Source organism: Oculina patagonica, chromosome 5 (genome assembly GCF_052425735.1).
Source record: "Oculina patagonica isolate OP01 chromosome 5, crgOcupat, whole genome shotgun sequence".
NCBI lineage: Eukaryota > Metazoa > Cnidaria > Anthozoa > Scleractinia > Oculinidae > Oculina > Oculina patagonica.
Window position 1 is genome coordinate 5,838,410 of NC_135762.1, and position 24,489 is coordinate 5,862,898.

The 24,489-nt window shown below is 38.5% G+C and overlaps 2 protein-coding genes across 3 annotated transcripts; one reads left to right on the plus strand and one right to left on the minus strand.

Moving 5' to 3' along the window:
- Positions 1–49: 49 nt before the first annotated feature.
- On the plus strand, positions 50–8,521 carry LOC144655184 (L-lactate dehydrogenase-like). The gene is made up of 9 exons (XM_078515399.1): positions 50–182; positions 2,819–2,959; positions 3,362–3,479; positions 4,127–4,237; positions 4,851–4,913; positions 5,676–5,849; positions 6,639–6,756; positions 7,423–7,546; positions 8,014–8,521. The coding sequence occupies exons 2-9, from the start codon at positions 2,831–2,833 to the stop codon at positions 8,176–8,178; spliced, it is 1,002 nt and encodes a 333-aa protein (XP_078371525.1). The 5' UTR covers positions 50–182; positions 2,819–2,830; the 3' UTR covers positions 8,179–8,521.
- On the minus strand, positions 8,409–18,938 carry LOC144655183 (uncharacterized). Of its 2 annotated transcripts, none has more exons than XM_078515398.1 (9): positions 18,454–18,938; positions 12,210–12,927; positions 12,100–12,127; positions 11,505–11,591; positions 11,185–11,268; positions 10,567–10,632; positions 10,344–10,418; positions 9,747–9,812; positions 8,409–9,138 (listed from the first exon to the last, which is right to left on the minus strand). In XM_078515398.1, the coding sequence occupies exons 1-9, from the start codon at positions 18,831–18,833 to the stop codon at positions 8,993–8,995; spliced, it is 1,650 nt and encodes a 549-aa protein (XP_078371524.1). In that variant the 5' UTR covers positions 18,834–18,938; the 3' UTR covers positions 8,409–8,992. The 2 variants fall into 2 exon arrangements, with proteins under 2 accessions (XP_078371524.1, XP_078371523.1); XM_078515397.1 differs by having other exon boundaries at positions 8,409–9,141; positions 18,454–18,936.
- Between the last annotated feature and the right edge of the window lie 5,551 nt (positions 18,939–24,489).

The window sequence follows — 24,489 nt, forward strand, 5'->3', positions numbered from 1 at the left end:
TTTACGTTTGCGAGAGCGGCAGTTGCGTGACATTGCAAACACCACGTGACGTCGGTTAACTTGCGCTCGGTCGCAGCTGAAGCGAACAGCCGACAAGGTTAGCGAAGATTTGCATTTTGCAAAGGCATAATCAATTTAAATACTCCAGAAGAAAAACCGAAGTTGAGACGTATACTTTCCAGGTTGGTCGTATGTCTTATGTTAACCTATGTGCTGCTTTGTTAGACATGAATTGCCTTACTGTTCTGTCCCATTCATCTCAGACTGCCATGGAAATCATTTGTGTGTTTACGATTTACTTTACGCCAATAATGTCCGGTTTTCGTGAAAAATACGAGTCATTTTCTTGATTCTAGGAAACTGAGTATTCGCATAAGCCGTAGTCCAATGTGTAGCGGCTTATTTTGGTTCATTGTGTCCAGACAGAAACATTACTTTCGCTCACAGGTTTTGGTGCGATAGCTATATTTGTGTCTAATTACTCATGATGTCATCGATTCTGTAAGTCGACTTTTACTTTACAAACGAACAAAGGCTAAGTTAACAGTTGTTAAATGATTTTCTTTTGTTGAAAATCGTAGCTCACCACATATTTCTGTTTGTTTCAAGCTGAGAGAAATAAATATAATGTGCCTCATCAAGTAAATAATTGAAACGAAATTGTACATGTATTTTACTTGCAAATGGAATTGGCATCCGCAGATCAATCTGTCAAAGCGTGTGTACTTTATGACTTATAAGAGAATAGGACTAGAAATTTACTTGATTATTATTCTTCTTGTGTTAAACCGTGCTCCCGTTGAGCAGTACGATTGTTGTGCTTCGACTAAACTATCAAAATGGCAAAACCGAGCGTAACATCAATAATTGCACTTTCCATGTAGCGTGACAAAAAGGAGCGTGACAAAAAGGAGCGTGACGCAGAGGTGAAGGCACCTGGGGTTCGCGCATGAATTTGGCATATTTTTTAAATAACAGGTGACATGAAATTGGAATCTACTTTACAACAGCAAATAGATGATTTTAAAAAAAAGAAGTATATATTTTTGGGGGGTTGCTGTTGAATTTTGCTTGATCAGTCTGCCCAAGTGTTTGAAAACTAACGTGAATTTGCAAGGACCACCATGACATAATAGAAGTACTGGATCCTCTCACTGTAGAGGATATAATCAGCTATAACTAGATAACGAATAAAGAAAAAATTGCAAGGCCGGTTCAATGGTTTGGGCCGGTTCCAATATTTTGGAAGGCACAGCCTTCCTTCTTCAGGGTCTTACAGAGAATGACTCTAAAGGTTAAACGTTACAGATATAAAATGTGGGAAATACGATACAACGCGTAAATAACAATGGTAGAAAAACAAAAACGTTAAAATTTGAAATTTGAAAGGATAAGGAAACGTTACAACATGAAATTAAAAAAGATATAAATATATAATAAGATGCTATAAATGGCAAGTCAAGTCAAGTCAAGTCAAACCTTTAGAGTCATTCATTAATAACAATCTTATTTTTGGTTTCCGGTAATCCAGTGGGCTGTTTTGCCATGTTACTGTTTGCATCAGCTGGGCAACATTCTCTTGAACTTGAACTTGAACTTGAACTTGAACTTTTTATTTGTTTTCTTGAATGCCTGTTGTAATTGTTATTTCCACATTCTGTCACTGTCATGTTTTGCTGTCATTGTTTAGGATTATTTTCTTTTCCCCATACCGTTATTTTTTTATAAAAGAGTTTTTTGTAAAGCAAACCAGAAAAAATTACTTAACTGGACGTTATGTTGCATGTTTGTGGACTAATTGACATATTGACAGCGAGAGTTTCAAATAAAAGTCCCCAGATTTAGGGGAGAATGCGTACGCCAAATAAAATACTCTTGTGTGGTTGTTTTGTCGTAGTTTGTTTTCGGGGCTTTTGTCAATTGGAACTTGGGACATTGTTGGTTTTTCGTACAGGAAAATTTAGAGACCTAAAGATAAACAATCATACCTTAAATAGTTTCAGTTTTTGCAAATGGGAGCCATGGTTAGGGGGGAGTGTACTTTAGTCATTAGGGACCATTCATTAATTAGGGGGTGGGGAGAGCTGGTGCAAATAGGGGGAGGGTCAATTATTTTTATGCAGGGAAAAGGGGGGGGGAGCACAAAATTAGGGAGGTTTAAGGGGGTAAGTAGGTAAGAGAGGGAAGGGCCAGCAAAAAATAGGCTTCACAAGAGGAGAGGGTCAGGAGAATTTGAACATTAAGCCTCCCTCCATTTGCACCAGCGCTTCCCCCCGGGGGGGGGTACTCCATATAATGGCCTATACGGGGAGGCTCTGCCCGAAAGGGGTACCTTTTTCAGGCTTCAGGTATATAAAAGGGAAGGGATTTCACAAGTTTAGGTATATGAAAGGGTATCTTAATCCATCATTTACGTTTTTAAAAAGGCCTTGAATTAAAATATTTCGAACAGACGCACTTTATGGCTGTATTATTTTAATTTATTAAGCGCAACATGAAAATGACAAGAAAACGTCCTCTTCTAAGTCTATGCCATGTCTTTTAGGTATATGAAAGGGGTACCTATTTTCAGTAAAAGGTATACGAAAGGGGTACAATTTCTGTGAAAATGGTATATAAAAGGGTAAGGGGTAAGAGCTTGGGGCGGAGCCTCCCCGTATAAAACTTTTTTGAGTGCCCCCCCCCCCCCCCCCCTGGGCGCTTCCCCTTCTAAACGATAGCGGCCCCTTAGGGTATGAAAAGTTATTTCAGCCTTTGTGCAGGGAGAGGGAGAGGGTTTAAGTTAACTTTAAGCCATATTGTACTCATTTTTGCACAGTTCCTTGACACCATGGCATCTGTACAGGAACAGTTAATGCAGAAGGTGTATGATTATGAGGAAAAACCAGCCCCGAGTAAAGTGACAATTGTTGGTGTTGGACAAGTAGGCATGGCATGTGCTTACAGCATTATGCAGCAGGTAAAAAGCACAGTACACATTTTTCCTTCTTTGTTTTCCTTCGTTATTTCTTTCTTTCCTTCTTATTATTTATTTTTCATTTTTTCTTTCTTTCACTTTTTCTTTCTTTCTTTCATTTTTTCTTTCTTTCGTTTTCTTTCTTTTCTTTTTCCATTCATTTTTCTCTCATTCATTCATTCTGTCATTTTTTCATTTCGTTAGTTCATTCATTCTTTCATTCATTTTATCTTTCTTTTTTTATTCATTTATAGTTCATTCATTCATTCTTTCTTTCATTTTTATTCATTAATCCATTCATTCAGTCATTCATCCATCCATTTCACTTTAATCTTTCGTTCTTTCACTTTGACACTGACTTTAAGTCATTTAACGTGAAAGAGATGTGATTGCATCATTTGACAGGGTATTTGCCGTGAAATAGCATTGATTGACATGATGGAGGACAAGTTAAAAGGAGAAATGCTGGACTTACAGCATTGCCAGCGATTTGTCAAGCACGTCAGTATCTTGGCGAGCACTGGTAAAAATTCTGTGTGTTAACTGTTTGTTATCAAATAATGAATTATATGCGCTACCGAACTATTTTTTTAAAGAAAAAAACTGAGTTGAAACTTAGATTAAAGTTATTTCTGTACCGTACCGTACTAGGCGTCGCCCTTTTCCTGGAATGAAGTCAGAAAGAAAGTTTGAAGTAAGATTACTGACGTAGCGTTTACTCCAGGTTCATTGCCAAGGACATTAATTTTCATTTAAGTTAAACCTTATATTTTGAGGTCAACAAGGGGAAAAATAAATTGCAAGACAGGGGTGCAGATTGTTCACTTGAGAAAAAAATCTACCGTATTTTTCTTCCGTGTGTTTCTTGGAAATATTCATTGTCACCGCTATGATTGAACTATTGAGATCCTTTTCATTGCGCAATATTCTACAAAGACTCTGGAAGATTTAGTTCTGTTAGACCTGTGTGATAATGATCTCGGTAAAACGTAAGACAAATTACTTTGAAATAGTTCTCTTAGCTCTTGTGACTTTTGTAAAACCGAAATCGTAGTAATATTGTTTTTGAATCTATTAGACGACTATCGCAATTGTCTGCTCTTCTTTGACATCGCTTTTCTTTTCGTTAAAATCTTACAATGCTAAGCAAGTTTTTTTCTTCACACCTAGACTACGCCGTAAGTGCAAACTCCAACTTGTGCATTGTGACCGCCGGCTCACGACAGAAAGAGGGAGAAAGTAGAAGGGACCTGGTACAGAGAAACGTACACATTTTCAAAGGTAAGTTTGTTCTAGTGATTCTAGGGCATGTAATGTAATGTGACGTAACGTAACGTAATGTAATGTAGCTAGTTTCCAGACCTTAAGCAGAAACAGAAGAAATAAATACTACTTATTAACCGAGAGTGAGGTCATTACAGGGGAATCTCAGACCGAGGCCTTGATGTATTTTTCTTTCAGTTATTGAAAAGATAGTTACATTTTGTCGGTATTTATTGTCGTTTTCGCAATTGCGCTAGTAGCTTTTACTCAAAAAACCGTTGAGCCGAGAAAATTTTTCATAATGCCCGGTCATTACAAGAAAATAATGCCCGCTCAGCAGCCAATCAGAGCGCGCGTACTATTGTAGCCATATAATAAACATTTTTAATGAACATAACATTGATAAAAATCCCAACTGACAGAAGGCACACCAGTTGGCTATTTAAGAAGCGTGGTCGAAGATTTGAACAGGATGATTTTAACCCAGGACCTCCGGATTACAACACCAGCGCCCGAAACCACTCGGCCACGCTGTCTCCTCAAGGGCATCTCAGTAGTTTATTGCTTCAGTAATGGTGAAGCTACTTGTCAAGATGTTGCATGCTTATGCATTTCATGATTGTGTTTACAGGAATTATTCCACAACTAGTGAAACACAGTCCAGATACCATTCTGATGATTGTATCCAACCCAGGTAAAAAACACAGCTATTGTGACGTTGTTATTGCATAGATTTTAAGATAAAGCGACGTTGTTTGGACATGAGCACAAGGTGTTCACACCATTAGGGATGAAAGTATTCACTAAAAAGTAAAAGAAACAGCAACACCTTCCCCTGTCAGTGGCCGCTGTGGCAAAATCTACATGTCACGAATACTCCACCTGCTCGTAGCTGTGGATATTCTTCTTAAATCTTCGTGAAGCAACACAGTGTGAATTTCTATGTGTCATACATGAAAACTAGGCGTTACTACTTTTAAGGTTGTGTCTTACGCTTGGCAAATGAAGAAAAGGAATCAAATCCGTGAAAGGCATTTCTCGTATATGGCTTAAAAGTATCAATATCTTTATCGTGACGATTTTTTTTATTCAAAATAAGACAATCTTACAGCAACGAATCAAAGAAAGACAATGATGTTACAACGAACTGTTTATACAACGGTTGAACAGTTTGTCTTTCAACAAAGCGGAAATACATAAGAATAGGAATACAAAGTGTTGTGAGATCTGATGTTTGTTTGTAATAAATAGTTAAGATGATATTAACCTTCTAAAAGGCCCAGCTCACAACGAGTCTCTCGTAGCTCAGTTGGTTAGAGCGCCCAACCGGGCGGTATCTGGGAGGCCATGGGTTCGATTCCGGTCAGGGACTCAGATTTTTCTTTGTCTTTTCCCATGCTCGTGTCATGTTGAATACTTCATCTTTATGATGTTTATTTGTTTCTCTAATTTTTAGTGGACATTCTGACGTACGTTGCCTGGAAAATCAGCGGTCTACCCCATGAGCGCGTGATCGGAAGTGGAACGAACTTGGACACTGCTCGGTTTCATTTTCTTATCAGTGAGAAACTTAACATCGCACCAAAAAATGTCCACGGCTGGATCATCGGCGAACATGGCGACGCTAGTGGTACGTGGTTAATTTTAAAAAATTGACGTCAGTTTTTTTACGCGCCTGTCCTCTTATTGATGATAAATTGCGTCATAACAATGTTATGACGCAATGTATCATCAATAAGGGCAGACGCATAAAAAAAACTGACGTCAATTTGTTTGTTTTATTTTGCATTAACAAAAGACAAATGCACGCTTAAATGAAGAGAAAACGCAAGTAAACTTGAAAATTTCTGAATTTTATTCAAACTGACGCAATCATGGCACAACTATTGCCAATAACCTTTTTCCCCTGCTCATTGGCTGCAGACAACATTCAATAGAATTTTGTTGGCTTGAAAGCTGACACTTTGACAGCAAGCGCTTATCACGGCAATGCCTTGCATAAATTAAAATTTTGTGTCTGTACTCTTATTGATGATAAAAATTAACCAATCAGCGCGCGAGAATTCACTCAGTTATTGTAAAAAATACTTTCTCAGCTCCTTACAGTTAAGAGTTCCATATTATACAGTTGGCACAAGATCAATTGTTACGGTTAGAGCGGAATCCAGCTAGAGAGGATGTCCAAGTTTTCCCGGAGTTATAGTGCTTTTTTTTTTTGGGGGGGGGGGGAGGGGGGCACGACATTTACCTCTCACAGTGCTTGTTTCCATTCAGCGTCGCAAATGGGCACCGGCGAACCTTGGAGGCCGGAGGGGAGAGTTGGGGTGCGGGTTGTAACCTGCGTGGACGAGCATCCCAACCATTAGTTTCTGGATTCCAGTTTCATCCTGTTTGACGTGTTTTTCCGCTTGTTTTGTAGTGCCCATATGGAGTGGTGTAAACATAGCAGGAGTGAATCTCAAGGAGCTTAACCCGGAGATAGGTTCTGAAAAAGATCCTGAAGAATGGAATGAACTATACAAGAAAGTTGTTAACAGGTAAGAGTGCATTTCAACAGCCGTGCACTTCATTTGCGAGACTACGATTGTTTAATGCACACTAAAGCCGATGTTTAAGGACTGGAAGGTCACCCATTCTTGGGGTAGGATAAAATTTGTTTTGAGAAATGGTCCGATCTCTGGCAGGAATACAAGCGTGGCAAATTTAGCCAGAGGCCGGGAGTTTGGTCGTGAGCGCGAACCCCTCCTCGATTGCGCTTCCATTTCGCACCCAAATTCCCCATCTCCCTATCCTGGATGGAACTCTAGTAGATCGCACATAAAAAAAGAGAGAAAGTCTACATACGAGCACAGTGGCCCATGGGGAGGCATGGTGGCCTAATGTTCAGTGCGCTGGACTCTGGTTTGAGCGGTCCGGGTTCGAGCCCTGGCCGGGGCACTGCGTTGTGTTTTTGGTCAAGACACTTTACTCCCTAGATCGCACATAATCCCAGCATTCTTTCAGGATGTCTTGTCTGGGTGGGGAGGGGGCACAGTCAGGCTCCAACCCGGATCTCTAAATTTGCACTCCCACGCGCTAACCATTAGGACACCACGCCTCCACATACAACAAAGCAATGCTCTGCGGGTAAAAAAAACATACATACTGATTTTATCAGGGAGATACAGTTTCGATCTTCATGGTATTGTTACTTTTTCTTTCAGCGCCTACGAGATGATTAAGCTCAAAGGCTACACATCCTGGGCCATCGGTATGAGTGTCGCCATCATGAGCCAGGCGTTGCTAAGAAACCAGAAGAATGTACATGCTATTTCCACCCTAGCGAAGGTAAAGTTTAACTAATGCTGAACGAGAATGTAGAATGTGGTGTTTTGGTAGGTCGGGTAATGAAAGGAAAGAAAGAGGGGTTATGAATGAGGAATCGGAGGATTAGTTTAATGGGTGAAGAATGTCGCCTATTCCTTCCAGAAATCCTTACAGCCCCGCACAATTTGATCTGTATTGACTGAGCGAGCGAACGAACGAACGAACGAACGAACGAACGAAAGAACGAACGAAGAAACGAGTGGTCTGGTGTGGTGTGGTCACATACGAAAAGCTCGCTGCACACGGTCTGTACTTCACGGTAGCAAGGCCGTTCCTCACTGAGGAAAAACAATCTTTATTTGTACTTTTGATTAGTAACATTGTATCTGAAAAAAACATACACTCAGTTGAACTTTTGATTTCCTGATAGAGTTGACGACATGGCAAAGCAATTTTCTTTTCTTAGATTTATAGCAATTTGTTTTCAGGGTTTTCACGGAATTGAAGAAGACGTGTTTCTGAGCCTTCCCTGCGTCCTTGGTTCCTATGGTGTCATGTACGTCATCAAACAGACATTGGATGAAAGCGAGGCTAAGAAACTACAGAGCTGCGCACGCACCATGCATGAGATTCAACAAACCCTCAAGTTTTGAGTGTGAAACGATGGTTACGATGTCTAGATCGAAAGTTCTGTTTATAAGATGACAAAGTCACTGTATGTGTGTGAAAAAAAAAAAAACGTGTCAACTATGGATAAAAATGCTAACTGCTTGCTTAAGTTGTTTCATAGCTTCAGATATTTGTAGCAACGGTTACAATATTATTAAATTAAGATGTAACAAAATAGCAAACCATAACTAAAGTGAAGTAAGAAACAGAGAACTTTAAAAAACTAGACTTTTTATTTGTAGACATTTTATGTACAAAGATAACTGTACTAAGTAGGGATATAAAAGAGCGCTTGTCGTGTATAAAATAAATAATCATAAAATCTCACACGAATGCCACGAACGACTTAATGCTTTGAAATTTACAAAAATATATCAACTTGTTTGGTAGTCAAAGGTACGAAAGAACAGACTGGATTTTGCCATCAGAATTGATAGTCGTTGTTTAGATCGAAACAGAAGTATATATATCTAAAATACATCTTGAAACGGCTTGTAACCGCCAAGTTTTTCGTCGAAGAAGGAAGAAGGATTAACTCGCGTTGCGCATGTAGGGGAACCTGAACTTAAACTTTTCCATCAATTCACTGCATTTGCTATCAATCACGCTCACTTTATGAAAGAGAAGAACTTGAACAAAACCGCCTTCGTCGAGAAAACGCGAACTACAATGTCCTAATCTTTTCTGTCCAGTTTCGCGTTTGCTGTAGACAAGATTTTTGCCTGAAAGTCTTGCGCCTGTGTTTTCCCCAAGTGGACAGAGACATCGTCAGTCGGTCAATAAGCACGCATTGCATGCCTATGTGGTAACCACCACAATCTGGTCGTCCTTGACAACTTCTACGACGTTCAGCTCTTCTGGTTCTTCCTCCGACTGGTGCCCATGCCCCTCCTGACTCGGATTTTCAAGAAAGTTGTGCACGAAGTTCTGAATCTCACCTCGAGCTTCTGTCACAAAGGAAACATAAGAGTTAAATGTAAATTTAAGCCCAGAAATTTGGGGAAGGGGTCTTATTGCAGGGCTTCCCTCGTTTGAGATCGAGGAAGGTCTTATGTTCCTCTCTTTGAAAGTGTGTTGGAGGGGGAGGGGGGCGGCGTTAATTTTCGGGGATTTAAGACTGTAGCAGGCCAGCGCAAAACAAACTCGTCTTTAAAGAGACACTGTCACGGGAATGTTTCTGCCTTTCAGTAAAAAGTGCTAAAATTAGCAAAGTTCTCTTGCTCGTACACGAAATGCATCTAGATCATCAAGGTGAAGATATAAAGAAAATTGTGTTGAAGGAAGATGGGAGCCGTTGTAAGTTTTTTAGTTATTTTCCAGGCCACAAGAGCAGAACTTGAAAAATCAGCCTGACTTTTTTGAGATCAAAAGTACCTGATGGCATCACATAAATATCACTTGTTTATAGCTTCAGTAAACTGGACCACTATTCGTAGATTTCTATACGTCTTCAGGCTCTTAAATTTTTGAAGTGAAGCTCGTGACAGTGTTTCTTTAAGATCCCTTGACAATCTCAACAGAAGTCAACAGTGTAAATAGCAAAGTTTTATACCTTTAAGCTTCCTCTCAGCTTCAATCTTTGCACACCTTTCTCTCTCCAGTTCTTGGATTAACTCATCTACATAAGAATCAACATTGACAGTCAACAAAACAAAGGCAAACAAAATGTAAAAGCGGCAAGGAAATATCCACGGTTTTTAAGTAATCATGGGAAATACGCACGAACTGAGGCATGGATGTTTAGCAACGGGACATGTTTGTTGACAACAACAACAACAACTTTATTTCTACTGTAACCGGCCGAAAGATAGAGAAAAAACAGAGGTAAGACTTGAAGAAATTTTTACGACTACAGGGTGACGAGCAATTTCCGGTACGCCCGAGCTGTTATCGCCTTGACTTCAGTTATACTTAACGGAAACCCGTCGGATGTTTTACGAAGAATTACCGAAAACAATCCTTGTTACCCGACTGATAGACTGCTTTTTTGATGGTCGGCATATAACATTAAACCCGTTAACATTTTTACATTGTAAAATTTCCCCTCTTCCCCTAAACTAAGAAAAACTACCCATGCAGTTGCTGATGACAAAATGTTTCTTTCTGTTAGTGATCTCTTTACATTTCTAATATGAGGAGCACTTCTTACCATTCCGCTGTTTAAGAGCATCTTGAGTCGTTTCTCGCAACTGTTCTTCAAGCAGTTCACATCTTTGTTGCTCCTCTGGTGAAATCGGATAGAAAATAATCAGAAATGTAAATGACATTATAAATTATTGTCTTATTTTGTCGTTTATATCTTTTTTGAAGGGAACTGCGATCAAAAAATTGTATCAGTATGTGCATTCAAAACTGTGATACAAGATGCATACCAAGGAGTTGTTCAGCAAGCTTGCGCTTCGCTCTCTTTTCTTTCTTTAGCTTCTTTTGAAGAAAAGCTGCGAAAAAAGAAAACAAAACAACACAAATGTTAACCATAATCAGAACTTTTAAGTCACAGAAAAATTAACAAGAGATAAAAATTTAGTGCAACAAATCAAGGTTACTCTCAAACGTCGCTATATCATTGGTGTCGCTATACCATCTATCGCTGTTTTTTTTTTCTGTTTTGTTTTTCTCAAACCTCCCTGCTAAAACACGGCAATAGACTTGAAATGCACACTTCGACAATCCTTTAATTAATTTCCAAGAGTAATACGCCATTACAACAGTCAACACATTACCAAGCAGACTGGGATGTAGCTAACAGCCGGCTAACGGCTAATTTCACCGGCTGAAAAAGAGCTTATCACCGCGGCTGAAATTTCACTAGAAAACAAAGACTTGGGGTAATTTTTAAGATTTATTAAAAGACCAAAAGAGCCGGCTGGGATTTTTAATAAGCCAGCTTAGCTTTTTTCTGAAAGGGGTGATGAAACTAACGAAAATTATGGAACATTGCACTAATGATTATAGTAATACATGACATGCAGTAAAGAGGATGTTCCTACCTTTTCCTCTCTGCAGTGCCGCACATTGTCTTTCAGCTTTTTCTCGAGCTTCTCGCTCGCGGTGAATATGTCGGCGGAGGTCGTCTAAACAAGCAAACAAACAAACAGACGAACGAACGAACGAACGAATATAAATTAGAACAACAACAGCACTCCCATGTTGTGGGTGGGGTTGCGTTGGCCGGGACGGGGGTCGTTGTGTTGTAGAAGAGTTTTCAGCTTTGGTACAGAAATCGGAGATGTTGTTCAGAGGTGTTTGTTGTTGCCGGCTCAAAGTTATTGCCCTGGTCAGTGGGGGTAAAAGGTATTTTGTTACTCACTCTTTTCATACACAGCCTGCCTCTCGTTTTGTCTCGTATTTTCTGCTGCCACTTTCAGAAGCCCCTGTATGTTCAACAGCAGACTTTCTGCAAAACAGAAACATCTGAATTGATAAATGTGGAATAATTTATGCTTTCGGTCCTTCAAGTTCTCAGCATGTATTTTCTTCTCAAGTTTCACAATAAAACGTCAGGGCAGAGACTAATCAGCAAGAAAACTGGTGTTTATTTTGTGCATAGCTCATTGATGAGAATTCTAATGGATCGTATTCTTTCTACTCGTGCACTCTATGATTTCTGTATTTTTTAAACCGAAAATGTTTGTTACGTCTCTTACCAGAGTTACCATGTTATCGAAATAAAAATCAAGTGTTCTACACTGTGAAGACATGTAAATGGGGCATATCGTTAGCTTCGTTCACGTCATTCTATGCATACTGTAACACGTGTACTCGTAATGGTAACACAATAACATAACACATAACATACATAACATAAAACTTTATTTAAACTCGAATTTTGCTATAGCTAAAATTAGCTAGTTTCTTCGAGAAATTGACAAGTTTAAAATATATTAGTAACCACTGATACTAACCCGTGGATCCTGGTTCTCTGTATTCAGGCTGAGGAAAAAAACAAAATAAATTAAAACAGTAAGAAAACGGATTTAATGATTAAGACAATTCTTTAATCTCAATGACAAACCTCTCGTGATAACACGTGCGGCGAGGAGGCTGACATTTCAGAGCCTGTGTCATTGGTAGCTGTGTTCCTGAACTCCGCATGCTCAGATGTGCCAGTGCTGCTGACATGTGGTACCGATGCCTCAACATTCACTGGATCTCCGTCTCTGCCGGGACTGTGGCTAACTACAGTCGATGCACCGCTGGCGGGTGGTGCACCACTTGTTGGCGGGCTCAATACATTTCCTTGGGGACTCATTGACACCTGGGACCTGGGAGGGAAGTTAAATGCGCATGACTGTGAATTTGGCGCCATAACAACACCGCTGGGCGGGCTCATGATGCGTGATGTTGGTGTGTTCGTAGGCGAATGAATCACGTGCGTGGTAGAGTATCGCGGGCTCACGTGAAGATGAGGCGAGGTGTGATTCAATGCCGCTTGCGGTGACGTCATGTTAACAACGCGCTCAATTGGTCGGGGGATCGGCGTCCTAAACTGCAAGTCTTTTCGTTCACCCCCAGTTGCATTGTTGTTAGCATCACGTGCTCCTTCAAACGTCACAGTTACCCCAGGGTTAGGCGATGAATCACGCGACTTGCTGATATCGTCCGTCTTCATTGGTTCTCCGTTTGACAAGTTGACAGATCTGTCAGCATGATGGTCTACTTTAAAATGCTTAAAAGGATTGTTGAGTAGCTCGGGCGGAATGTCGGGATTCTTTTTGCGTCTTCCTGGGCCCCTGAAACAAGAAAAGAATTAAAATTGTAAACGCATGCACCACGGCAAAACACTTCTCAAAAGTCCTTTAAGCTTCACTGGAGGGCGACGTGCCTTCGTACTTCTAGGCCTACTTATGGCAAGGCTAAGCAAATAACTGGTAGATGTTTAATCCCTTTAGCGAATCTTAAACCATCTCATACCGTGTATTGGATACAATAATTTTTCGCGTCTTTGCGATAAGAATCCTAGGCATTATTTGACTGAAAAATAGTGTTATGTAAGCTGAAAATAGAATCACTCTGGAAAACCATTTGAAGGTTTCAGTTATTTTAACACACAGGTGTGCAAGGGATGACTACGTGATGTCTGCCACTGTGTCCGTTAGAATTTTTTTTCATCTCTTAGCTCGCTTCGCTTGACGCGACGTGTCTTCGTGCTTCTAGGTCTACATGTCGCAAGCTCAGCAAAACACTAAAGATTTTTATATCTTCAGTAAATCTTTGACCACCTCATAATGTGCACTGCGTACATAACTTTTTCGTGTTTTGCGATTAGAATCCTAGGCAAATTTGACTGAAAAATAGTGTTATGTTAGCTGAAAATAAAATCTGGAAGAGTTAGACCACAAAATGTTTCAGTTATTAAAACGCACAGGTGCGCAAGGGATGACTACGTGATGTCCGTTAGATTTGTGTTTATTCATATCTTCGCCTGCTTCGTTGGAGGGCTACGTGCCTTCCACTTCTAGGTCTGCTTGTCGCAAGGCTAAGCAAATACCTGATAGATGTTTTATTTTATGTCTTCAGCGAATCTTTGACCACCTCACACTGTGTACTGAATACAATATTTTTTCGTGTTTTTCCGTTTTTTAGAATGCTAGGCATAATTGACTGAAACGTACTGAAAAAAAAGTGTTATGCCAGTGTTAGCTGAAAATAGAATCTGGAAGACCACCAAAGGTTTCAATTTTTCAAACACACAGGTGTGTAAGGGATTCTACGTGATGTCTGCCGCGATGTCCGATTATTTTCAGATTGATAGATTTGTTCCAGTACAAAAATACTCTCCACAGCCGGTTCAGCCCATTGTAGGCTTAGGCTTAAGATTAAGTTTACCTCAATTTTACCCTTCAGTACAAAATGATACAAAAATATTTATCAATTCCAAGACAAACGTATTCCCCAGTGTCTGAGTTGATGGTGCTAATTTTGAAAGTTTCCATGATCACCAAACAAAATGAATAGGTTTGGTGTGTATCTGACTTCATCTGAAATTATAATATCTGAACCGTCTTCTCCATAATTCTATGCGGCGTAAACTGTAAACAGCATGTTGATGTTGTTTACAAAATTGGCAATAGTCAGGGGAATGTTCATTTATCTAGATTGCAAGCCTAAAATGTAGTACTGAAGGTTGCCTTACCGCCCTTACGTAAAAGCCTGGTTTTCACTAGCGACGCAAGCACACTAAAAGCGCAAGCACAAGCGTAAGGATAACAGCTATAATTTCACCGTGAATACGGCTTCAACGCAAGCAAAAGCACAAACACATTGAATTTTGATGCTTATGCTTGAACTTGTGTCAAGCAAAGCACAAGGGTCATTTTTTTCCTGTTCGCGTGCTTGCGTTTGTGCTTGTTCTTGTGCTTGCGTCGCTAGTGAAAACCAGGCTTAAGACTTTTCATCGACGTGCTTAAAACCAACATAGCCGACGCATACAAAGTTGTCTTGTTTACGAAATATTCCTTCGCCAATAAATTCGTGAAGACAACTCCATGTCTTCAACATTTTTCCAAGTTGTCTTATTTGACCTATTATACATTCCATACTTATTTGTTTCCAATAATTCAATTTGCTTTCAACTGCAGATCAATTAAGTTTCGTTTCTCCAGAAAAGTAATTCAATGTTTTGCACGTATTCTGTAAATTAATCCCTTTACATACTTTCAACTTAAGATAAGCTATATTTGTTCCAAAGAATTTAATGATTAATGCCGGCAGAAATTTAAGCAATATTTAACGTACACTTGTGCAATATTTCATGTTTCATGTTATCTGTTTACGATGTCTTTTCACAACCTAATTTAATACGTTTCACTAATGATTTTTATCGCCTCCTCATTTCATTTTGTCTCCAATTCAAAAACAAAAATTGCTTTAAAATTGACTAGACTTTGAAGCAACAGCAACAAGAAACAAAACTCCAGTGCAGACGCCATACTTAGAGTAATAAAGGAAAAAAATACTTGTTAAATAACTTTCCAGCTTCAAGTTGCAATATTTTTATTGCATTCCAAATGTTTAAAACTGATATTTGATTTTCGGCTCCTTTCTAAAATTCCAGGCAAATTATTTTTGGAGAGAGATGTTTTCGAGATATGAGTCTTAAATGTTATTTACCAATGTCAAATTCTTAGCAAAGTCGGTGGATAGTAGACCAAATGATATTTAATTTGCTACGAAGTGGTTCCAGTTTCTTTCTTTCTTTCATAGCACGCGAATAAGTGTAAAATAGCAAGCATTGAAAATACACATGGTTTACCTTTCTTCTTGTTATTTTATTAGCATCAAATTGAATTGCCGGCTACATATCATTCTCAACACTTGTTCACCTAGAATTGTTTCGTCTTTAAAAACCTCTCCTCGCAAACGAGCAATCATTTTTAGATCAAATTATTAAGTTCTCCAGAATACAAAAAATACACAGATAGGAACGAAGCAAACCGTCGGATAAGATGAAAAAGGCCAAAAAGCTTGCACACTTGTATATAGCTTAACATTGATTAAAATGAAGAGTAAATGCAGTCTTCTAGCTAGAAAATGCAAGACTTCTAAGCCGCCATTGTCGCGAAAGCGACCATCTGCAATCCTAATCAACGTTTCTGAATTTTTGTTCCCAATCTTGAAATTTCAGAATGTAATATTAATCTTCTCGATTTAAATAGAGCACAAGATCAGCGGGTGAGTTCAAAGTGGATTTTAACCCGAGCATTTCCGCCTCTCGTATTGAAATTAAATTAATCCGCAATTTGTAACTAAATGTCACGAGAGAACTCGAAAAAAAGAGGAAACTTTGAAAAAGAAACACGGTAAATCAAATCAAAATAGCGACACTTTTGCCCGTCAAGATAAGCACAAGAACACATGTATGCCACGAGAACCCATTTGCGTGATTCTATTTTTGGAACAGATTTTTACTGAGCGCGCACTCATCGTTTTACTACTCAAAAGATTTGAATTTGATAGCATCGTGGTCCTAAAATAATGAAGCGATGCAATTAAATTTTGATCTACGATTGATTAGAATATTTTTAGAAACAATATTTATCACGAAAAGATAATAGCGAATGAATGCGAGCTAAGATTGGAAATATTGGCCGCATGGATTGAAAAAAAATGTTCTAGTTGCATTGTTTGGAGAATTACCAAAATCAAAAACCCTTCAAGTTGTATTAATCTGCCCAAATAACACGCATTTGTTAAACCACAATATCACCTTATCACGCTATTTTATTTATTAAAGCAATTTTTAGATAAGCCTTGAAATTAGCTATATAAGTTGCACTGAAACCTTAGCTAAACGAGTTTTTCCACGTTAAATAAAGTTTATATGCCTATAGTAAAGTTAGTACATGTAACATTAGCGAGGTTTCCCAGAAAACCGTCATACAGTGGAACCTCGATATAACGAAGGGCCAAGGGACTGGCAAAATATGTTCGCTATAACGAGACTTGAAGCCCTAAATTACGCACAAACAAATTCTCTTTACTGTCTTTTATACATTTCTTATAACATCAGTTGCGAGAACTTAGCGATCAGCTACATATACTCGCGCCGGCTATCGGCACTGTCCAGAATGCAGTTGCTACAGAGTTAAATTTCACGTTCGACAGAGATCACTGCTTGTATAGCACAGTGAAACGTTGTACAAGGAGGATACTAGAGGAAAAATCCATTTTGGAGCTTTTCTTTCTCCATCTCAAGGTTTGTTTCACACCGAAAAGAATGTATTTTCTCAACGGCCTGAAACGCGCTAAAAACCCGGCTGTTTTCTGTCATGGAGATTAAAAAATTCTTAACTTTTAGAACTATTTGTCTTTTTGTGTTGATCAGTTTATGCCTAGGGTTTATGTCACACTGAAATAAGAAAGGATGCTAATCTTGGTTCGGAAATTTCTTGCACCTGAAGGAAACACAATCCGGTAAAATCCCGATTTCTTGAACCACCAAGGAAGCCAAAAATTGGTGCGAGAAAATGGGGGTAAAAATTCAGTGTTCGATTGAGTGAGCAAATCTGAGGGAAATAACTTATTTGTTTGAGTTATCGAGAGTTTAAAGAAATTGGAATTCCACTGTTGAATGACAGAAGACACGGTAAAAATGATTTCTTCACAGGGGAAAACAATTGGTTTATTTCAATTTGTATCAAAGTTCAGTCCGTTAGTTAGTGATCTACCTGGTCATTTTCGAAGAATCCCGATTACATTGTGTATTTGTATACCGCAATTTTAATTTTGATTTAGCACTAAGAAAGGGAGTGCTGCATTAGATTTGCCAATTGTTGACAATACATTCGCTAATGATTTTTTCCCGCGACGATTTTCTGACATGAAAATTACCCGACTCTATCTTAGCAACAGCCAAAATTGCAGTAAGGTGTTGCTCGCAAGTAAAACATTGCAAGGTCCCGCTTTCTACCAAATTAATAAAACACGCTGAGCAAGTTGACGCATTTAATTGTTTTCTTTAATTCCTGAGGGTTCTCTATTTTGTTTATACATCACTGTTTGTTCAAGAACAAACTCCCACACAAAACGGGAAACCGAGTAATATAAAGGCATGATTTTAAGAGACAATCTGACTGTAGAAGAATTCATGAGCCACATCGTTGCGAATAGAATACATTTCGCGCGTTTAAATGGTTACCAAACTATTAGACAACAAACGATTACATGAGTTTTAAAATAACAAATAGTTTTTGGTATTAAAATCACACCGCGCAAAGAATAGAATGCACCAAATTCATGAATATTCTCGACAAACACAATGTTAATTCACAGCTATCTGTTTAACAGTAAATGATCCATTAAAAACCGTGACTCAATTAACATAAATACTTTGTTTTTGATGACTTACGTTTTTCCATTGCGAAATGTAAACAAAGATCCTTCGCATCAACAGACAGACCAAAACTCTTCTTTTCCAAAAATGCTTGTTGGAAAAAACCCAAAATGGATCTTGACCGATTTCAGAAGGCCAAATGAGGTTTTAATTTGCACGAAATGTGCTGTTCTATAATACGCACAATAGAAAAGAAATCATTTAATTTTAAACAATGGCTTATTCAAAAAGTGTAATTACACATTGTGGGGGTTTCCAAATGGAAGCCAGCATTTCTGCTGAAATGATTAATTACAGCAAACTCTTAATGTTTAACATAAAATTACGAGATTGACTTTGGGAACCGTTCCCAAAAATATCATCGAATTGTAAACAGACGCAGTGAGATGTTTAGAAACAATTACAATTACTGCTTCTCTCTTACCTGTAAAGCAAACAATCTTCGTAGAGTCTGTTGAAATCTTCCCGCGAGATCAACTTGCACCGGTTTACGACTTGACCTATTGCTCCAACGCTCCGCATCATTCGAACTTGTTCCACGTTGCAATTTCGTCCCTGGATGTTCATACGCTTGAGTTTTGTGTACACAGTGTGCATGCCTGATACGAGATCTTTCAGAAAATACTCGTAGACCTGCGGGAAGCAAAGCAGGTCTTCCCCCTCTACGTTGAACGCGGCGATCTCTTCGCCGTTTAAATTCACCATTTTCAGTTTGTAATCAGTTCCGTAAGGCAGTGTAGGCGTTTCGGCCTCGATCGGCTCGTAATGGTTGGGTCCCGGTGGAGAGTAAACCGGAGGTTCCATGGTTTAATGCGCCCGAGTAACTCGCTACAACCGTGCACGCTAGTAGCTCAGTGCCATGCAAAAGTACTGATAACAAACTGCAAGAATCAACAACGTTGTTAAATTTTGACATTGTGTAACCACGTGGGCAAACTTTAAACTCCCGGAGTACTCATGCGCACCACCGAAACCACGCCCTTAAATCGCCGGCGGCTGGCACGCAATTGGTGGAAATTACCGAGACTGTCATCAATCAATCAAAATTATGAGATTTGTGATGTTTTCTTCTGCTAAGAAGAAATGCTTTTCCTTACACTAACAATCTCAAGGCGAGATCGGTTTTGAGATTTGATGTTTACCAGCGCTGCATGAGGTTGTTCTGAGTCGTTTACGGCTAAGGAAAAGCTTTCGTGTGTTTCGCAGATTTTTATTAACATTCCGAGACAAAATTGAATTGACTTACATAATTACACATCAGGAAAATGAGTCATTTGGTAAATAGCTTGCTCCCGGAAACGCCAAGATCTGTAACAGTGTATTGTTTTCATGATAATCTGAGCTAACTTTGAGACATGAAATATGAATGATTTTGACGTATTCCCAAACTTTCGCACAGTCAATTTAGACCCGAATACTGCAATGTGCGGTTCTTTATGTCTGAGAATACATGAATACGATATTTGATCAATATCATCGATTTAAGTTTAAAAATAGAATGTTTTCGTTACGAAATGATTTGTTAAGTCAATTCTGTGAATTATTTGTGAATTCCTTTCTCACTGCGATGATATTCCGTTGATAACAGAATTCGTGGACATTAAACAGAGCAATGTCAAGAATTAATGTCTATTTTTCCTGTTTCTTTCCATATCACAGTCGATGTAATTTCAATTCTTTCATTATCAAAAACCCAAATATCGTTTCATTTGCAAGTAACACCAAAAAATTTTTGCATTCTACGATATTTTCCTTGCGAAGGCGCAGAGCGTTGCGTAAATACACCCTTGCCAAACTTCAAGCATTGTAAAACCAAATTACACAATAAAGAGCTTCAAGTGTCAGAATTTCAATTAGTTCGAAATTAGTTAGTCGGTGTTTTCAATAAGTCAGAAACATTTTAAAATTAAAATATGAGACGTAAAAGCACTAATTTCTCGCTGAGCACATATACTGCCTCAAATTCCTCCCAAACGCACATTTTCTAAGCCTCCATTTACATCTGAAAGCCACTGCGGCAAATTCTACTCGGCATTAATTGTTTTTTGTTCAAACATTTAGCTAACTAAATTCTACGAATCCTGTTGGTCGAAATGTGATATTTTAACAATACATATTCACTCAGCACTGGAGTTATTATTGTTTTGTATTCTATGATTTTTCAGCATGATAACAGAAAGACCGGCGTCCTTTGTCACGTTAATTTCAATGCTTGGCTTATTTGCCCATTGAAACAAAGCCTACATTGATCACTGAAAACCCCACGGGCAAACGACCCTCGTGAAAACAAACAAAAAACCCGAAGTTTTAATGAACCCACTGATCTTTACTTAAACATATCACTTTGTATGCTTCTTGGCATATTGAAGTAATTAACTTTGTTGTCAAGCTAATATCACTTAATTGCTCCTTTTTTGCTCCAAAAACCCCGTGAGCATTTTACTTCTGTGGTAAATGATTAGTATCCCTGTTGAATCGTACTTGGCAAAAATTCTGGGATTTGATGATGATGAACTGATCATAATTATAATTTGGTTTCCGGAAATGTGTTCGATCTTGCATTCCGGAAATCGCAATTTTTTTTCCTAGTTTTCTGAAAAGAAAACATCATTCAACCGAGAAATAACAATGCGAGAAAACAACTTAGATACTCATGGATGATTTCCACAATCCTAAATCTTATGTGCTGCGATTTAAAGGAGCATATTTCACTTTGCTGGGCGCGTGGGCTTGTTAGTTCAAAATAAGCCAAAAAGATGTCTATTGAAAAGAGAAAGGTATATTTATGACCTTCAAAATAGTGCATTAAAAAATACAGCAAAAACAAAAACACGAATAAAATTGACTTGGGTTATGCAACCCAAAATATGCCAATTACTAAATATAAGAATTGAAGCCTACTCTATTCTAAGAGAGCAGTCTCGCTGGATATTCCAGGGATTGTTATGTAATGAGATTGACTTGAGTCAGCGGGTGAAATTATTCGCACACTGAGAAAAAATAAGATTGTCATTAACGGAAACTGAGTGATGTTGCAGAGGAGAGATATCCCAGCATTTGTTTCTGGCGAACACATGTTTATCTGGTAAACTTGCAAACAGGAATTTGCGTTTATGAAACGATAAGGGACTTGATTGATGTGTCGGTACAGAAGCCAAATAAAAGAACTGACAAAGTTCTTAAAGTTTAATTAGTTGTGACAAATGATATTTTCTCAAGGGCCTTTCATTAACGACCTTTCCCGAGGAGCCAAAATGCCGGTCTGTGAAAACAAAACTATTTTCATGATTCTCACGATTAGGTTTACCGCAAGCTGACATTTTGGAATCATTACCATTTTAATGGCATATAAACAGCTTTGAAAACAAAAGAACACACCACTAAAATAAAACGACCACGAGGAAAATGAACAGTGTCTATAAATGAACAATTTTTTTGACAAGCATTTTAAAACATTCTGAAATATCACGAAATCTAAACGAGGCGAGTTTTTAACAGTTCTGGGTCCTGGAAGAGGGGTAATCTTGAGCTTACTCTATGCCCTTGGTATACGTCTAACTAAGTCATTTCTCAATATAATTGATCAGTTAATAAAATTGTATTTTTTTCTGCCTGAAAATGTATTCCGCCTCTCTAATTGCACCCGACAGGGCGTTCCACAAGTAGACAGACGAGTCTCTCTCGTAATGCAGTGAGGGACAGCTGCTTTAACAAAAACTGCAACCATTTTGTCGCCACTCCAGAAAGTGACAAATTAGTGTGTGCATAGACAAAAGGATAACCACACTTTTTGGCCTCTGTGCGTCTGGAATAGTTCAGAGGGCGTATTAAAATGCAAGTCATAAAAAGCAGTGGAATCCTTCGAGTGTTTCGAGCAATGGACAACTGTTACAGTCGTCCCGAGTCTCGCAGCATGCCATGGCTAATAGCTATTAAAGAGGGGGTTGCCACGGAAAAAAATATCACTGTGAGATGAAATGAAGCTGTGGGATATGGGTTAAAATGACGTAAGTTAGAAAGTATCACCTGAAGTATACTGAAGTACTACTTACTTTGTCTTTGCCGTACCATCTTTTAGGTATATACCACATAGGTCAGTTCTACCAACATTTCTCAGACTGTGCTTACAATCCGCGCGCATTCCGACAGGAAAACATACAGAACCTTAACCTTAACTTCAGGTGAACCAGCTCTGTACTGTGTTATTAAATCTTAAAAGTGTTGCCTAAGCAAGCCATTCTGACGGGTCACGGAAAGGCAAGGCCCAAAACCAGAGGTCGAACCGTTTAATAGTTCAGAAACACAGTGCTATGAACCGTGCGCAAAATACAAAATAAAATGCAACCTCCTGTACTCGTTCATGAGGTAACGGGAAACGGCATTATTTTCAGTGTACACTAATTAGAATTAAAAGTTAGCCTTCGGCAATTTGCGCTTGCGTGTTTGATCCATAGGAAGCGAGTTCATGAAATCGGCATATTTCTTAAGCTCCCTTTCCGGCTTTTAAAATGTGAGTGATAGTTTTAATCCACGCTGCTAATCAACAATAGGTTTATTACATTTTTTGCAAGTCCCTTTAACTACAAGGGGGATTATAGCTTTAAAAATTCTCTAAATAAAGGGTCAACAATAGAGTTCAAAATAGCACAAATTAAAACACGACTTTTTGCAATTTTTAGCTCACTTCTACCAAACTTACTCATTTAAACATTTCGCTGTGTAAACAAATTTTTATATTGTCTATTTCGTGATTGTTTTTTCTGAAAAAGGAAAAGAGATTAAAATAGACAGGGATGTTTGACAGTTTCTTAAGGGAGGGGAAACTAAATAAACGTTTGAAAGCATTGTAAGTTTTAAGGTCAGAAAATGTCAAGCCAAACCGGAATACAAGTGGTATAACCTTAAAGCCACGCTTGTACATTTTGCAGGTTCCTATACGCAATCATTGTACACGAACTGTTTTGTAAAGATCTTCGGTTTAATACCTGTGCTAAGGTCAGTGTTATCATAGTTAACTCTATTCATGGCGTTAATGCGAGGCTTGCGTGTAACATTGAGCGAGGAAGAATAGAAATGATGGGTCAAATCAGCGCTACTAATTAAAGTTGTTAATTTCTGAGTCAGATGAAATGCAGTTTTAGAGAAGAATTAAACCGTAGAAAAAGTGGCTGAGGCAGTTCAAGAAGAACTGAAACACGGAGTGATGTAACTTATTCAATGTTACTTCTTTTACTTTGAAAGTGGTAAATAAATAATTTTATTTCTTTGGAATGATGAATTCCTTTAGTACTTTATTCAAATCGAATTGGCTATTGAGTAGTACTTTAAGTGATAAGTTGCAAAAACTACAAAACCGCGCTGCAAGGATAACTACGAAATCTATCTATGATGCTAATGCGGATCCTCTCCTTGAGATGCTTGGATGAGACAGATTCTCACTGTTCTCAGTTAGCCGAACAAAACAAAAGGCAGTTATCTTGTTCAAAACACTAAACAAACTAACGCTCCCATTCATGCAAGATCTGTTCTCGTGATTTTATCTTCAGTATCCGTAATTCTGAGAACATCCTGCTAGTACCTAAACCAAGAACTAATAACTTTAAACGCAGCTTTGGTTATTTCGAAGCTGTTCTTTGGAATGCCTGAAGGGCTGCCATCTAAACTACGTGAGAAGCCATCAACCCTTGCAACTCAGATAGAGACCTTAAGAACGGGAGTCAATGACTTTTTACTCCTCAACGGGCACCCACACGACAAACACGTAAAACAGTATTATAGATATTTTAACATTTTTTTCTGATGTTTTAAGCGTGGTTAAATAAAGTTTTGTCATTGTCATTGTCGCTCTCCTTTGATACTGTTAAGCGCTGTATGAGGTGGTTCTGACTTTCAGGTATGTCTGAAAATCAAAACCCTAGTGTGCGGTCATTCAAATGAAGGATCATTATGCTGTACAATGAGTTTTTCTGGGGTTTTCAATATATTACAGTGGAACCTCGATTTAACGAAGTGCCAAGGGACTGGGGAAATTCAGTTCGTTATATCGAGGGTTCGTTATATCGAAAACCTCAATATAACGAATTCGCGGAAAAACAACCAAAATGTTCGTTATATCGAGGTATAGTTAAGCAATTTTTAACAATTTTAGTTGCACTACGAACCCAGCATTTCCGGATATTGACGATTTCTGAAAATAACATTTATTATGTCTAATATATGCACATAGTAAGAGCATACTGTACTTGAACTTGTTCTCTTGTTACAGGATTAAAGGACTTTCATCTTTGTTGGTCTGTTCGCATTCATCTTTTGTCGCGTGTTGACATTTTTTCGTTATATCGAGGTACATTTTACATTTGGGTCTCTGGATTGTGTTCGTTATAACAAGGATTTCGTTATATCGAGGTCCTGTTCCATACATTTTACTGTAACTTTGGAAGGGCTGAAGAAAATTGTTCGT

Excerpts from the sequence above, each read along its gene's own strand:
- LOC144655184 (XM_078515399.1), top strand. The coding sequence starts at position 2,831 with ATGGCATCTGTACAGGAACAGTTAATGCAGAAGGTGTATGATTATGAG. Across the intron at positions 2,960-3,361 it reads CTTACAGCATTATGCAGCAG|GGTATTTGCCGTGAAATAGC; the intron begins GTAAAAAGCACA and ends ATCATTTGACAG. Across the intron at positions 4,914-5,675 it reads GATGATTGTATCCAACCCAG|TGGACATTCTGACGTACGTT; the intron begins GTAAAAAACACA and ends TCTAATTTTTAG.
- LOC144655183 (XM_078515397.1), bottom strand. The coding sequence starts at position 18,833 with ATGGAACCTCCGGTTTACTCTCCACCGGGACCCAACCATTACGAGCCG. Across the intron at positions 12,928-18,453 it reads GAAGATTGTTTGCTTTACAG|GGGCCCAGGAAGACGCAAAA; the intron begins GTAAGAGAGAAG and ends TTCTTGTTTCAG. Across the intron at positions 9,813-10,343 it reads TGCTCTTAAACAGCGGAATG|ATGAGTTAATCCAAGAACTG; the intron begins GTAAGAAGTGCT and ends ATTCTTATGTAG.